General features: G+C 29.5%; 3 protein-coding genes across 6 annotated transcripts in view; all 3 read right to left on the bottom strand.

Annotated features, from left to right (window-relative positions):
* AP-1gamma (adaptor protein complex 1, gamma subunit) overlaps positions 1 to 4,925 on the bottom strand; it is a 38,713-nt gene extending 33,788 nt beyond the window's left edge. Inside the window, exon 1 of one of the 4 annotated variants that reach the window (XM_065510214.1) lies at positions 4,613 to 4,925. In XM_065510214.1, coding sequence (XP_065366286.1) covers positions 4,613 to 4,668 — 56 coding nt within the window. In that variant the 5' untranslated portion in view covers positions 4,669 to 4,925. Of the gene's footprint in view, positions 1 to 2,660; positions 2,680 to 2,844; positions 3,215 to 4,612 lie in introns of those variants that run through there. The other 3 variants (XM_065510216.1, XM_065510217.1, XM_065510215.1) reach the window with 3 other exon arrangements.
* Positions 4,926 to 6,150: 1,225 nt separating this feature from the next.
* Arfrp1 (ADP-ribosylation factor related protein 1) overlaps positions 6,151 to 15,727 on the bottom strand; it is an 89,583-nt gene continuing 80,006 nt past the window's right edge. The window contains exons 2-5 of the mRNA XM_065507817.1: positions 7,109 to 7,281; positions 6,793 to 7,045; positions 6,554 to 6,725; positions 6,151 to 6,437 (exon numbers count right to left, since the gene is read on the bottom strand). Of these exons, the coding sequence (XP_065363889.1) occupies positions 6,353 to 6,437; positions 6,554 to 6,725; positions 6,793 to 7,045; positions 7,109 to 7,201 (603 nt within the window). The 5' untranslated portion in view covers positions 7,202 to 7,281 and the 3' untranslated portion in view covers positions 6,151 to 6,352. The remainder of the gene's footprint in view (positions 6,438 to 6,553; positions 6,726 to 6,792; positions 7,046 to 7,108; positions 7,282 to 15,727) is intronic.
* Positions 8,770 to 14,301, bottom strand: LOC135957243 (NECAP-like protein CG9132). The gene is made up of 5 exons (XM_065507949.1): positions 14,100 to 14,301; positions 12,858 to 13,063; positions 12,594 to 12,784; positions 12,331 to 12,530; positions 8,770 to 10,061 (listed from the first exon to the last, which is right to left on the bottom strand). The coding sequence occupies exons 1-5, from the start codon at positions 14,180 to 14,182 to the stop codon at positions 10,001 to 10,003; spliced, it is 741 nt and encodes a 246-aa protein (XP_065364021.1). The 5' UTR covers positions 14,183 to 14,301; the 3' UTR covers positions 8,770 to 10,000.

Raw genomic sequence — 15,727 nt, 5'->3', positions numbered from 1 at the left:
GTACTAGATTTCGCTTCGGTGTAAATGCACTATTAGGAAGATTTTTGAAGCACCCAAAATACTTAGAAAGCTAAATTTCAGCATATTTATAATAATCTCGCTTCAAATCCAAACACAGCCAGATTTTTTCATTTGAATCAGGAAGCAGCACGTCTCCCTTCCATTGACAGGCTTTTACACTTTTACGAAATTTATGTTCAAGTTATTTTCTGAAGGGGCAAATGTAGTCCGATTTCCGCAGTACTTTACAGTATAATTTCAGAGTACTTACAACTTATTTTGTGCAAAATTTTGTAAGGATTGCCGTATAATCAAGATATTTATGACTGCTCAAACAGTAATCCGGGGGACAATTGTATGAAGCTAGGGGAAATCATGGACCATTTATTTTAATTTAATGCATTAGTTTTTGATTTGTTATATTTTTACTTAAATATATTAATAAAATCAATAGTTTTTATTGTTGAATTTGATGTTTTTGACGTTTAACTAAAATCCCGAAGTCCCGAAAAATCCCGAAATCCCGAAAAATCCCGGGATCCCGAAAAATCCCGGGGTCCCGAAAAATCCCGGGATCCCGGGATTTACATTTCTAAAATCCCGAATCCCGGGATTTGTAAAACCCAGTCCCGTTTGGCATCCCTAGTATATCGTCACGATAAAAAATAACCAGAGATTGAGAAAATGGGGGTAAATGTCTCAAATATTTGGAAAATAATCTGATCATTATGAATATCATTGAATAGTGCTTCAAAATACCTTTAAGATGATATATAATATGGTACTGTTTAATAATATTGTGAACCAAAAATTCCTTTTTGAGAAAAAGTGAGCAAGCCGGTGTTCGATACTCCCCAGAGTTTAAAGTACCTGCGTCCGACTGAAGGCCGGCAATAGTGGAAATACAGTGAACTCGCGATAACGTGAACATTCGAAAGTGTGAACGTCTCAGAAACAAATTTATTTTTATACAGACTATTCTAAAACGTGAACAAAATCTGGAAGCTCTAAAACGTGAACACATTTTTTTTTCTTTACTGTTTTTTTTAAATTGGTAAAAGTTGAAAGTTATTAAAAATTATTATTCACGAAAATGTCATTAAAAATCCGAAAGTGTTATCTTTGAAAGATAAAGTATTTACTTTAGTGAAATATTGCAAAAGGGTTATAGTGTGAGTGGTTTGGCAAGAAAGTATGGTGTTGCGAAATCAACAGTATGTTCCATTAAAAAGAAAAAACAGAAAATAACAAATCATGTAAATAATACGGAATGCGAAAAACATTACGTACATCTGAACTTCCGAAAATGGAAAAAAACTCTGTCCAAATGGTTCCTTAGCATGCGAAACAAAAAATGCCGGTAAGCGGAATGATGCTAAAAGCAAAAGCTTTAGAAATTCACCAACAAATTAATGAAAGTGATCGTGGTTTTAATGCCATGGCTGGCGATGGCTGGCTTCAAAAATTTAAGCCAATTTTCCTCAAAATTTCCGGAGAAATGCTTTCGGATCAGCCACAATATATTGACCCGTTTAAAATCAACTTTATAATGCTGACGAATCCGGTTTGTACTGGAAGCAGCTCATTGGAGAAGAGTGCTAGGTTGAAAACAAACAAACTTGCTATCAAAAGTGAACTAAATTATTGCATAAATGTATTTTTTGTTATTAAAAATTAATAAAATATATGTTTTTAAAATACTTGTTTATCATTTAATTTTAGCATTCGATAACGTAAATAAACTCGTACACGTGAACCGCCTTGGTAAAAATTAGTTCACGTTATCGCGAGTTCACTGTATGAATATTAACCAAAAAAAATATAAAAATATAAACTGTTACTGGGATCTTGATTTGTTCAACTGTTTTAAACTTTAAATAAAATATATTCATAATCTACCCTCGTACATACAAATGAAGCAATTGGCAACACTACGAACAAAATTAAATTATTATTTAATGTCTACACAACAGATATTTGTAAAAGCAGTGAATCGGTATTTGCACATTCAATGAACTAACATTAACGAGTTTTTGTTAATTAAATATTAGTCATCATTCACAATACAGTAATATTTTATTTGTTTACTTTTATTTTTATATAAATAACTTGTACGTACAGCGATATAAAGAAAACCGCCTCTTAAATGCAATTGGAGACTTAAATTTACAAGTAAAATGACATTGTAGAAAATAAATAACAAAAAAAAAACTATACAAGAACAAATAACAAAACAAAATGATGACAACAACAACTACAAGAACAATAACAGCAGCAATAACAAAAAAAAAATAACACAGGGGTAATTGGTCAAAAAGAGGAAGGAAAACAAACTTAAACAAAAAGAAAACATTTTGAAAAACGACAAAAATTGGTCAAGTGTGAAATAAAAAGGCTAAAAGAGGGAAGTACTGCGCAAGTAAAAATGGCAGGATAATGGTAAAATAATAGCCTTAGGCGGGCTATTAGGAAATTGTAAAATTGCTTTGTTTGCTAGAAACCAGCCGAAAATACAAAACATGACAGGTGTTTAAATAATAATGATGTTATGGAATTTTTGAGGTGTAAAAAGTTTTTGGGAAAACTATAGTATAAATTAATTAAAATTTTGTTCCTTTCTTTTCTCAGCGAAATGACATAAACTTTATTATTTAGTTTACCGTGTTACGTTACGTTTTTGTATTGTAGTTATATCTTTTGTTTTTAATTATTATTTATTAGCACTATTATAAATTATTTTGTTTTATTGTTTTTCTTTTTTAAATAATCTCTTATTTCATCATTTGCCAGACACTCTTTTCACTCGTATCATTCACGTTATTATACACTACTACTTTTTATTACCCGTTTTCTTTTACTTGGCTAATTCTACCTTTTAACAACGCGACAAATTTTTTTCTTTCCTTGACTCAATTTTTTAATTTTTCACTTTAATATTTTGCTTTTTTGTGGAATGTTTGCGTAGTTATTCTTTCAATATATTATTGCCCGTTAATTACACGTACTACTGCCGTTGATTTTATTATATTTTAAATAATATTAATGCAAATAAATAGATTTTTTTAACATTGAAAAAATTCCGAAAATTTTTCAGCAGCTTGCACGTAAAAAAGAAAAAACCACTATGTGTCAAAATCATCGAGTGTAGCCAGACTGTTGCTACTACTGTTGACAGCTAAATTCCAATTGGAATAGTGGGGGTATTTTACGTAAAGGAAAACTAACGTTAACAGTGGGCAAAATAGTTTGAATAGTGAGAACTAAATTTTATTTAGGATGTTAAAGGCAATATAATCAAATCAATAAGAGTTTATAGAATTGTTTGTATTTTTTTTTTAATTTTATTGTTATAAATATTTTAATAAATTTAATTGTTATCATTTTACCCTACGAATCCTCTTATTCTGGACATTGATTTGCATTTAGGTGGAGACGTATTGATTTTCTGGACTTTAAGTAGATATCTTTTTTTTACAAGAGCCCAATACTTTTCCACAGGATAATTTTGGTTTACTTTCAAATTCAAATTTAAACCATCTACACCATTAACACCTTTACATTCAGATTTGAACTAGATTAAGATTTTCACTTTCTAAAATTATCAATAACACACCGATCATCAAATTCTTTGGACTCAAAATCAATCAATTCCAATCGGAATATACACTAGATTAACCGCTTAATGGCGTGTTCCTCTTAATGAGATAGAAATACATTCTAGGAGGAGACTGTGTCCCACCTATTCTCTCATTACCCGGAACGTGCACATGGAACCCCTTTCCTCTCGTGCTTAGAAGAGTTATCGAGGATGAATCTGAAACACATACTTTCAATAATGCAACAAGGAGTGTCCAATGAGACCTGCTGTTTACTTCTTGGGTATGAAAAGTGGTTGACCACAGAACCTAATCGGAATATATGTCAGTTATGTTTAAAAAAACACATGATACACATATAAAGTATTATGCGTTTTAAGGAAATTTAAGTTTCTATATGGATTCTAAAATTTATTTCATAAAATCATTCAGCTCTTAAGATTTGTCTAACCAATCTATAAGAATGTCAATAAAATATAGGCATTATTGCTTGATTTGTATAATTTGGAACGGGGAGTTTAAATAGAAAAGACATCATTGAGCGTTTGAGGATTTATAAAGTTTTGGAAATTGTAGGACAAAATTTGTCTACAATTGCTTTATTATTTACCAATATTTTGTTCACTTTTTGTATTGAAAATTTCTAAAGCTGGTAAAAACAAAACAAATTAAAAAAGTGTGGAAACTACAAATGGATTGACAAAGTTATATATTCCCTTGTCACTCATGATGAAGGGTATAAAAACATATTGATCGTTTGAGGGTTAATAAAGATTTGGAAATTATAGGAAAAAATATTCAATCAGTTCGTCGCCTCATAGTTTTACTATTTTCCAATATTTTGTTTAGTTTTTGTATTAAAGTTATCGAAAGCTAGTAAAAATATTATAAACTAGCAATTAAGTGAACAAAGCAATCTTTTAAATATTGAATAATTTAAAAATAATGTTGTTACATGACTTTAATAATATTGATAATAATATGTTTAAATCTCGTCAAAAAACAATTGTACTTACCTACGATTATTATCCGGAGGTAAAACACTCCAATCCTGCTCATAATAAGGATACATATTTCAAAATTCCACACAAACTCTTTATCCAAAGCAAAACGATATTAAATGAGGGAGCAAACGATTCGTTTTTAACCCCTTCAATTTATAATAATGACGATTTTTTGTTTTATTAAATTAATGATTTGATTGTAACAATTTTGTTTGTGCAAGAAATTTTTTTTAAACGATATCAAAAAATAACACTTTTTACAGTCATACTAACAACAATTGAACACAATACAACTGATAACATATGCGTTTATGTGGTGTTATCTTTTATTTTAGAAATTTCTTTCTTCTTTTTTTTCTAAATTTGTAATAATTGTATACACACTTCTTTTAATTATTTATTAATTAATATAAATAATTTTTACAATTATTTTTACTTGAAAAAACATTGATTTTATACTAAATTATTCGTTTTCATTATTTTTTTATCTAAACCGTAAGAAGTTTAATTTCGAAAAGACCTTAAATATGTCTATAACTGTTGAATGAACAATTTATAAAATAGAGAAACCCCTTGTCTTTTTTTTTGGTATGGAGCTTATCTTTGGTGCCGTCTGCTCTATATATAAATGAGAGTGAGTGTTATACCTGCTATTACCAGGTGAGTATCTAGTTAGTTAGTTTAGTATTTGGTAAAGCCTTATCTGTAAGAGCAATGAAATAATGGTAAGTGATAAGAAGTTTTATTTTGTTTTTTTTTCTAGGAGGTGAGTGAAACGTTTTTATATTGTAAAATATTTGTATTAATTAAATGTAAAAAATGGTAAATTAAATAAATAAAAAAAAGTGAGAGGTAAATAGAACAAATTGAGCAACCAATGACAGTTTGGGAATTTATTAAAAGGTACAAATCGGATAATGTGCCACAAGTATAAAAAGAAGATGTAACCGGTATTTCACAATTGTTAATTTTTTTGAAAACAAAGTTTTTTAAATAAAGTATTTGATGGAGATTTAAAATATTGCAATATTTTTCTCGCTTTTTAGAATTATATTACAAATGTCTACTATATTTTGATCTAATGATGGGTCTATATACAAACTAGATTTATTTTTCTATCTGGGTAGTATAAATTAAAAATCGTTGGAAAGGTCTTTGAAATGTCTATCATTAGATATCCATATTGTCTATCTTAATGACTCAGTAATCCAGATATAGATCAAATATAGGTCCAACATCGAGGCAGTCGTGGTTTTTGCTTATATCTCAGCCATTTGTAGGCCGATTTTTCCAAACCTATCCGGTACTATAGCCGAATGATGTATCAATCATGTATATTAGTTATTTGGGGCTTCGGAAAGTTGATTTCAACATATAGAAAACAGACGGACATTGCTATCTATAACGATCCAGAATATGTATATAGACTAAACGAGGCATCATATTAAAATGTGGATTTTTTTTTTCTTTTTTAAAAAAAATTTGATCAAACTTACATTTTAATTGAAACTGGAATTAGGTTTTCATCAAAAATGCTTCCCAGAAATCCATTTGTTTTTCAAAATTCCATATAATTTATAAAGATTCGTTTATATGATTTTTTTAAAATACATTTTGTACATTTACAAAAGAAAAAAAGAAGTAGAAAATAATCTGGAATATAGTTTAGCATAAAGCTAATTAAAAATAAAAGCTTATTAAAATAAAAGAACTTTTCATTTCTCGCAAAAAATAAAAATTACAAATCTATCATCAGTCGTTCACGCGGGGTGGTCGTACTAGAGAGTGTCGTTTTATGGCTTCAACCAGCCACTTGATGCCTTCATCTACACCTTCGCTGTCAATAAAAAAATAAAAAAGACCATAAAATAATAAAGAAAAATTAACTTACAGCATTTGTAAACTGTGATGCTGTTTATATATTTTGTTTTTTTATTATAAAGAATAACTAACCCTGTAAGAGCAGATACCGGTATGGTAAGACAATCACGTCGGCCAATAAAACCGCCCGCTTGTTGGAATACTGGTTTTATATCTCTGACACCCATAACATCAGGTAAATCTTGTTTATTAGCCAATATCAGCAAAGGAACACCCGAGAGTAAATCATTTTGTATCATTTTATCTTTATGAAAATTATAGTTTAGTTTTACAATGTTAAATAACAATAAAAAAAATTATAAACCACTTACCAAAAATAACTTTTGATTCCTCCATACGATCTCTATCATTCGAGTCAATCACATAGATGACCGCATGCGATTCTTGGTAATACTTATCCCACAACGATTGCAGTTCATATTGTCCCCCCAAATCCCAAAAATTCAAACGCACCCCTTGCACATCTATGGTGCCAATGTTTAGGCCCACGGTCGTTGTTATTTTACTGGGATTCATGCCTTTATAGTTTTTCGTAAATTTTGTTTTAGCTGCTTCCAAATAAGTCTGCAATTAGGGTTTTTTTTATTATGTATGGTGCCTAGTTTTAATAAATCCATTAATAAATACCGTCTTGCCAGCATTGTCCAGACCCAAGATGACCACACAATATTCATCTTTTTGTGTTAAATATTTATAGAAACCATTTAGCAAAGTATACATAGTTAATTGAACTTAATAAAATTGTACTTAAATTACACAGAATTTCACTATAATTTCATTAAGATTTAAATAAAAAAAGATTTTTTTTCTTTACACGTATAGCGGCGGAGCCAAAAACAAATAATTGGTTGTTGTCATCGATCAGCTGTTTGGTTTTTTTTGCGTCTACCGTAACTGTAAACAAATGACAGAGTTGATATTTGGGGGGAAGTAGCCTAATGGTAATTGACGGCGTTAAAGTCTTTAACAGGTGGTAGATAGAATACGTAAAGCGTTATATTAAATTTTTACAATAATTTTCTTTGGACAAGCACTTCAATAACAGTTTTTGTATGAAAATGATTAGATATGACCAGTTTCCGTATATGATATTGGGTGTATGAATAAAAATGTTTTTTTTTTTTTTAAATTTTTAGTTTTTTTTTTTTAAATTTGTACAATATAATGAGTCGATTATGGATGGCAACCGAACTTCAGTAGCGTTGCCAGAGGGCATCCACAAATTTCTGGTTGCCAATTTGGCATAAGTAGATTCGTCCTGCTGACATCATATACGGGACAAGTAGACCTCGTTATAACACAGGAAGACGCGTTGGTCCACCTGCTTTGAGCAGACTAATATAGTATCTGCTGCACAGCCATCTTGCATTTAACAAGGGAAATACCAGAAAAGGGGTCGAACCCGCGTTCAAAAGAAACCCCATCTATTTTATATCCCTCATTTTTAAGTCATACACCCAATAGTTGAAACTAATGTAGGAAAAAAGTATAGAATTTATGGTAGCACAAACACTTTAGATTTTCAGAAAGGCAATGAATATAAACCAACAGTATTTCCCATTAAATCATATCATGAACACATTATATAATTTAGATAGAAACAGAATATTTTACGATTCATTTTTGGATACAAAAAGAAATTTCCTGAGAATCTGAACTTTTTACAACCTTTTGAAATAACCTATTAATATAAAAAAAAGTAGTGTTGAATCCGTTGGAAAATCAGATTCTGATATACGACCTTATGCATGAATTGAATTATTTGGTACATATGTAAATTTGGTGATTTTTTTTGTGAACTTCCAATAGCCCCTATTCCAACTACGAACCCATGTAATTACAAATCAACTCAAAAACACCTCAGCACTTACCACGTGAAATTTCATTAAGATTTAAATCGATCACAAGCTACCGAATTAGTTTTTGGATACAAAAAGAAATTTCCTGAGAATCTGAACTTTTTACAACCTTTTGAAATAATCTATAAATAAAATAAAAACTAGTATTGAATCCATTGGAAAATATAATTCTGATATACGACCTTATGTATGAATTGAATTATTTTGTATGTAAATTTGGTGATTTTTTTTCCAACTACGAACCCATGTAAATACAAATCAACTCAAAAACACCTCAGTACTTACCACGTGAAATTTCATTAAGATATCTTTAATCGTTCACAAGCTACCGAATTATTTCCTAAAATAAAAAGTTTTTAAACCATTGTATGGCCCCAATTCAAATAAAACATATTGTCTATTAGTATGTATTCAAAACAAACAAAAAAATATGTATATATTTAATTTTATTAAATTTTCAATTATAATAATAAAAAAAATTCAATAAGAAAATAATATTTGTTTTAAAAAAATAAATTTTACAAAACACTTTTACGTTTGCGTTTCTTTTTAATGTAATTTTTTTTTTCTTTTAATGGTTTTACAATTTAAATTAATTTCAAATACACACAATTAATAACTGATTAATTACAAGATTTGTGGTTTTGTTGCAGTAATTCAATATCAAAAAAAAAAGGAATGTTGAAATAAAAAGAATAAAATTCAAATAAAATGTAAAAAAAGCTTAATTTTTAAATTATTATAATAATGATTTTTTAAGATCAAATTAAAAACATTGTATGTATGTAAGTAGATGTAGAGTTTTTAACTATAAATTTAAGCTAAACAATTTAACGGTAATTATCATGATGATCAAATTAAAAAAAAATAATAAAACTTGTGTTTAAAAGAGAAAGAGAGAGATAGATTGAAAATAAAGTTGGTAAGGGGAATCTTTATAATAGAGGCGCGGGCTTGTTGTGTAGTGTATTAAAAATATAAGTACAATTTTTTATACATAAATATAAACAGTTTTTAATTGTTTTTTTGTTTTATTTTGTTTGCTGTTATATAGTAGTAAATGTTTGTTATTGAGTGTAGTTAAGTTTAGTTGAGAGAACAAACTAGGATAACAATGTAAAATTATACATTTTATATGTTTTTATTTTTGTATTGTTGTTGTGGTTTATTTTTATGTAGTGTAACAAATATAATTTCTTAAATATGTTTTAAGCATTTTTTTGTAGAATTTAATATATTATTTGTTTTTAACAAAAAGAAAAACATAGAGGAGTATGGGTTGTTGTTTGCTTTAAGAGTAATTTGATTTTATTTTTTATTGTTGTATATTGTTTATGTTTTTTTTTAGTATTAAACGCAAAAAATCTAACAAACTTATATTGAATTTCATTTGTTTTGTTTTCCTTTATTTATTTTTTAATTTATAATAATTAATATGTATAATTTTCTTAAATTGTTGTTGTGGTTTTTTTTTGTTTAATTTGTTTATATGTATATATATTTTGTTTAAACATTTTAATTAAATTTTTATATAATTCGTATTGTGTCCTCATTAAGATTTTTTTTGTTTATTTATTTGTTGTTGTTGTTATTTGTTTTATTTCTTATTTTGTTTTGTTTATTTGTTTCAATAAACCTTAGACAAGCTTTAGGCTTAAAATTAGAATTGCACCCAATTAGCATTTGCAGAACTTTGCTGAGGATTTTGACCAGGTGCAGATCTGAATAGAGAAGAAAAAGTTGTAAATTGAGAAAAGAAAATATCTATAGGAGAATAATTTATTTCAAAGACAAAATTCAATTAATATACAAATAAAAACAATCACAAAATTAAAAAAAAAAAAGTAAGAGTAAGAGTACTAATTCGGCTGAGCCGAATCTTAATGAAAAAGAATGTTGAAAAAAATTTGGATGAAAAAAATGCTGGTAAAAAAATTTAGGCGAAACAAAAATTTTTGTTAAAAACTATTTTAAAAATTGTTGGTGTAAAAACAATTATGGAGACAAATTTTTAGAAAAAAATCATTTTGTGAAATTTAGGTAGATGAAAAAATATTGTTGAAAAAATTTTAATGAACAAACTGTTAGTAACAAAAATTTAGGCGAAACAAAAATTTTTGTTAAAAAAATATTTTTTGGTGAAAAATTTTTGGTGAAACATTTTTTTTAGGCGGAAAATAAAAGCTTTTTTTCAGAAGTTAAATGTTGGACGGCAACGAACAGCATGGAGAAGATCTGTAGAAGCGGAACATCGACAACGAGGACTCACGTGGCCTCAAATCCGACATATGGCACAAGATAGAAATCGCTGGAGAGCCTTCGTGAACACGTTAGCCTAACATATGGATATTAATTCCCTATTCGTTATTGTATGGTAGAACTTAAGTTAATCTGTTTTTCTGTTTATTCAATGTAAATATTTTGCTTTTACGATTGTATCGCTAGAAGCTCCTTCTTTGGAGTAGCACACCTCATCTGTGCTGACTAAATTAAAAAAAAAATGGGGATGTGCAACTGCAGAGTCATGGATTTAAATGGCAAGGTAACAGATTTCTAAATGAATTTGGGAGTGTTGCTGACTGTAAATTGGGAAACATACTAGGTTTTGTCATGGGAATATGTTGGCTATTTAAAGGATATTCTACGGTGAATTCAAATCCGTAATTCTTTACTCAGATTCTGATTTTTTTTAGTTCCTCCTTTTCTATCTCTAAGAAACAACCTTTCTTCATCTATCTTTTGTGTATGACCCTCTATTTTAGGAATGGCATACTTTTTCTCTGATTCTTGAAGGGAATCACAATGGAACTTATGGTCTCCAAGTGGAAGTGTAAACTGGTCGAGACAGAAATGGATAAATTCAAATACAATTTTAGAGGTAGTGATGGAAGAACATTTGGGAAATATACTGGTCCACAAGTACCCAAATAAGGCAGTCAAGTTTGGCGGTGGCAATATTTTTATTTTATTTATTTTCTACAACCTGTCATAAAATATCATAAAAAATACTATGGCTGAAATTGTATACCTATCCATTTAAAACGATATTATGTATTATACTGAGGAAATATAACCCTAGTTTGGAGATTTCAGCACGACCATGAAAATCCAACACAGCTTATTTTAGAAAAAAAGCTAAATCAACAAAAATAACGCGATTTTATAAAAAAAAATCTATAATTTCACAAAATTTGTATGACTAATGATTTAAAATAGCTTTTGCGAAAAAAAAATTTTCTTCATAAAAAAAATGTTTTATCACAACTTAAGTTCAATTTATTTTAGACTTTAAAACAGTCATACTTAAAAACAAGTAAGAGAGCTGTATTCTGCTGTGCCGAATCGTATGTACCCTTCACCAAATTATACTTTAAATTAAAAATATTTAATATTTTAAGTTAAACAAAATTTAACAAAATTTCAAAAGTTTTTTTCTTAAATTTATTAGCGAAAAAAATTGTATGGGAAAATTATTTAACAAAAAATTTTTTTTAGTGGAAAAAAAATTCGTGGTAAAAAATATTTATCCTGATTTTGACCAATTATAGGTTCGACTTACTAAGGCCTTATATACACCGTTGCAAAGGTCTTTGAAATTTTTATTATCCATATTGTCTATATTAATGACTTTGTAATCCAGATATAGATCAAAAAATATCTGAGCCATTTGTGGGACGAATGTCTCGATTTTAAATAGCAAATGAGCTGGAAGAATTCCCGATTTATTGATGTATGTAAGTTTATTACAGACATAGCTATATCGGCTTAGCTATCTATAACGATCCACAATATATATACTTTGTGGGGTCGCAAATGAAAAATGTAGAAATTACAAACGGAATGCCAAACTTATATATACCCTTGCCACTCATGGTGAAAGTTATAAAAACAACAAAAAGCCAGATTACATAGAAAAACCAGTATTAAGTTTTGTTTTAATTACAAAAGGCTTAAACACAAATTTCACCAAAAAAAAAAAAAAATACTTACCCAGCTGAGGCATAATCTGTCCATTCTGTGGCCGCATTACCGGGAGCCTTATGAGCAGGCGATGTACCGGGACTTTGACGTACTGAACCTGTGGCTGAAGGTGGTGGTGCTATTTTACCCATTCCACCGGGCGGTGGTGGTAAAATTCCTGTGCCAGCTTTAGATTTTGTACGGCCACTGCCCTCAGAACCATCTTTTTTCTATGAAATTTAAAAAACATAATAAATCAAAACATTTAACACAAAAATAAAAGTTTAAAATACCGTTATTCTCATATTAATTTTAATTGTTTCTCCCTCTTTGAAGCCTAAATCCAGTTCTTGTTTCGGTTGGGTTTTTTCCTTTTCGATTTGTTCTTGATTTTTAACCCATTTGAAGTGATCTTGTAGGGCTACATTTAAATCAAATGAATCTGAACGATCACCAAAACCTAAGCCCAAAAATGCCGAGCGACCTTTTTTGGTTGTTATAAAAGAAAGAGAAGAAGTTAAGTAGAGATTTAATTGTATATGTTAGCAGCAACTTACCATTATCATCTTGTACTCGAATGACAAAATAACGTGAACTATCTGATACCGCTTCGATGGCTACACCAGGATATGTTTCAATGGGGCAATTGGCAAATAAAGCACCAGTTGTTTTATCTTCTAATTTAAGATTACATGATGTACCTTTGGCTACCAAGCGCATGCGGCCAGTCCAGGTGGGTTCTCCCAAATTCCAATCAGCGGCTCTTAAATTTACAACAACAGAAAATAAAGTTAATGACATACTTTTTTAAAATAAAAAATTATCACATCATCAGAATAAAAGATAGATTTGGGTTTAATTCCAATTGGAATAAATAATTTTATGTATTTTCTATAATATCAACAAATAGGTACCGGAGAGGAACCGATCGCAAATTGTCAGTCAACTTTTCTGATTTTAAATTTAACGGTTTAAACACCTATGATGGTTTATAGTTTTTTAGAAGTTTAAACTCCTGTTATTATTGGGAAGGTTTCACAGTCGATCGGATCATCTTTGAAACATTTAAATTCCAATTACTAAACATAAATTCCAATCAGACTAGTAGTTCCTAACATTAATATTTATTACCATTTTGTTAAAACCATTTAAACAAAATGTTAATTTTATATTTTTCCTTCTAAACATTCCAATTTGTTAAATTTAATAACTATTATGAAAATACAAAATAAAAACTACGTGGTAAGATCGATAAAACAGACGACCGCCAGAAGAAAAAATCAATTAAAATTGAACTTCAATTGTAATAACAAAAGAAACATTTCGCACGAAACAGCATGAAATTGCAATTGAATTTCTTTTTTTTTCCTGTCGAGATGTTTTTAACCTTGCAAGAATAACAATAATAAAGAAAGAATGAAAAATTGCACACACATCGCAAATTGGGAAGATTCTTATTTTTTTTTTAATAAAAAAAAATTACAACGTACACACAGTCGTACGTACGTATATACAAACCATACTACATACAGGAAATAAGCGAATAAAACCGAAATATGTACATTTATTATAAACAAATTAACAAAATAAATATTTTTCTTATTTTTAAACAATAGAAAGTGAAAAATTGAGGGCGTATTTAAGCCAACAAAGCATGACGATATTATTTGTTTGGTTTTTTTTTTGCAAACATTTTTTCAATGTTGAGTTTTTCCACTTTGAAAATGAAAATAAGTAGTGAGATGAGAAATTAAATACAAATCAATTTTCTTTCTTTATTCTCGTGAGTGCTTTTTTACCTGTAACCACGATTATTGGCTCTGGGTGGAATTTTATATATAAATACTTCTGGTTTAACAATTAAAACACTTTCATAATCCATTTTTAAAAAATTTCAATAAGAATTATTATTTCTATCGCCCCAAAATATCAAAAACTTATTCACGAAATTTTTATGATTGTTTTTTCCCAAAAAAAAAGTAGACTGCGCTGCTTTACTGCTGACACTTTTGCACAAGGCGAATTCATATAAGCTGCTGGCAGTTCTACAAAAACAATAATTGGTCTTACCAAATGTCAAAAAACTGCAATGAAAAATTATAAAAATATGTATTAACATTTAAAATATTGTGGATATTTAATTAATAATAATATAACTTAATTATGTAAAACATTAATATTTCGTTAATAAGCTTACAATACGTAGATATTTATATATATCAAAAAGCTTTTACAGCCGCTCGAACCAAACAAGCTGAAAAAAACTAATCAGCTGTTTCACTGACTCCATCATATAAGAATTCGCCTTGCTTTTGCACTTGTCATCAAACAAAAAAAAATTGTAATAACAGGGCGTTTAACACAACATTTATATAATGACAGTTAACAGTATGATTCAAATAATATTAAAATGTTTTTACAGTAAACTCAACTATGTAAACATATTAACGGATATTTTAAAGGTTGCCACACTTTAAATATTTCAAATCAGGAAAAAAGTTAACTGTTTGAAACGAAACAAAGTAGAATTTCTTGGTATTTTCCATTTCCTACAAATAAGGAGTGACCACTTATTCATCATGTACGATGCAACCAAAAGGATATAAATATCCTTACGCCACATAGGTTAGGTTATGAAGGCAGCTAGTATTAACCAGCTCACTTGGGTCATTAATTTGGTCCCTTTGTGATAGGATCATGCTCAGGTCCTCAATAGGTCCTTCACATGTCAGAAACGGGTTCAGTGCCGAACCAACCTGTCGCACGAATGAACGAATCTATCTTCCTGACATCCACAGTAGATAGATCAGCTAGTCCGTGCAAAAAAGCACTGCCTATTGTCGCAGTCCGAACCCCGATAAAGTAGGACAAAGACACAGGAGATGTTCACCAGTTTCCTCCTCGTCTTCATCATGGCAACTTCTACAAAAGTCATTGTATAGAGTGTTCACTCTCCTAGCATGCGCACCAATCAAGCAGTGCCCAGTAAGCACTGATATCAGTAGTTCGCAGCCTAGCCCTTGATAGCCCCGGGAAGGACATTGACCTGTGATGGTCAAAAATGGGCCAAGTGATCCTCGATATCGAGCAATTTGTCAGACTAGACCATCTGAGCTTACTCAAATAATCTACTCTGTATAAGTGATTTACAGCAGGATAGCGGTGAACCGACCAGAATATCAATCTCATCACCTGGTAGACGTGAGCCATAAATAGCCAATTAAATTTAGGAGAAGTTTCTTGGACTTTGCGTTTCACTATAGAAGTTGATAGATTGCAATGGATTTTTCTCAATTTGCCTGCAATTCGATTTACCCTTACATATCGAGAATTCCATCCAAACGTTGTTCAGAACTTCTTTATGAAACCGGATGGTAACTTTACTGAAAGTAGTTCCGAAAGTTTGGAGCTGCTTATGGAGACACAA

The sequence above is a fragment of the Calliphora vicina genome, chromosome 4 (assembly GCF_958450345.1).
Source record: "Calliphora vicina chromosome 4, idCalVici1.1, whole genome shotgun sequence".
In the NCBI taxonomy this organism is placed as follows: Eukaryota; Metazoa; Arthropoda; class Insecta; order Diptera; family Calliphoridae; genus Calliphora; species Calliphora vicina.
This window is presented reverse-complemented; position numbering and strand designations above follow the sequence as displayed.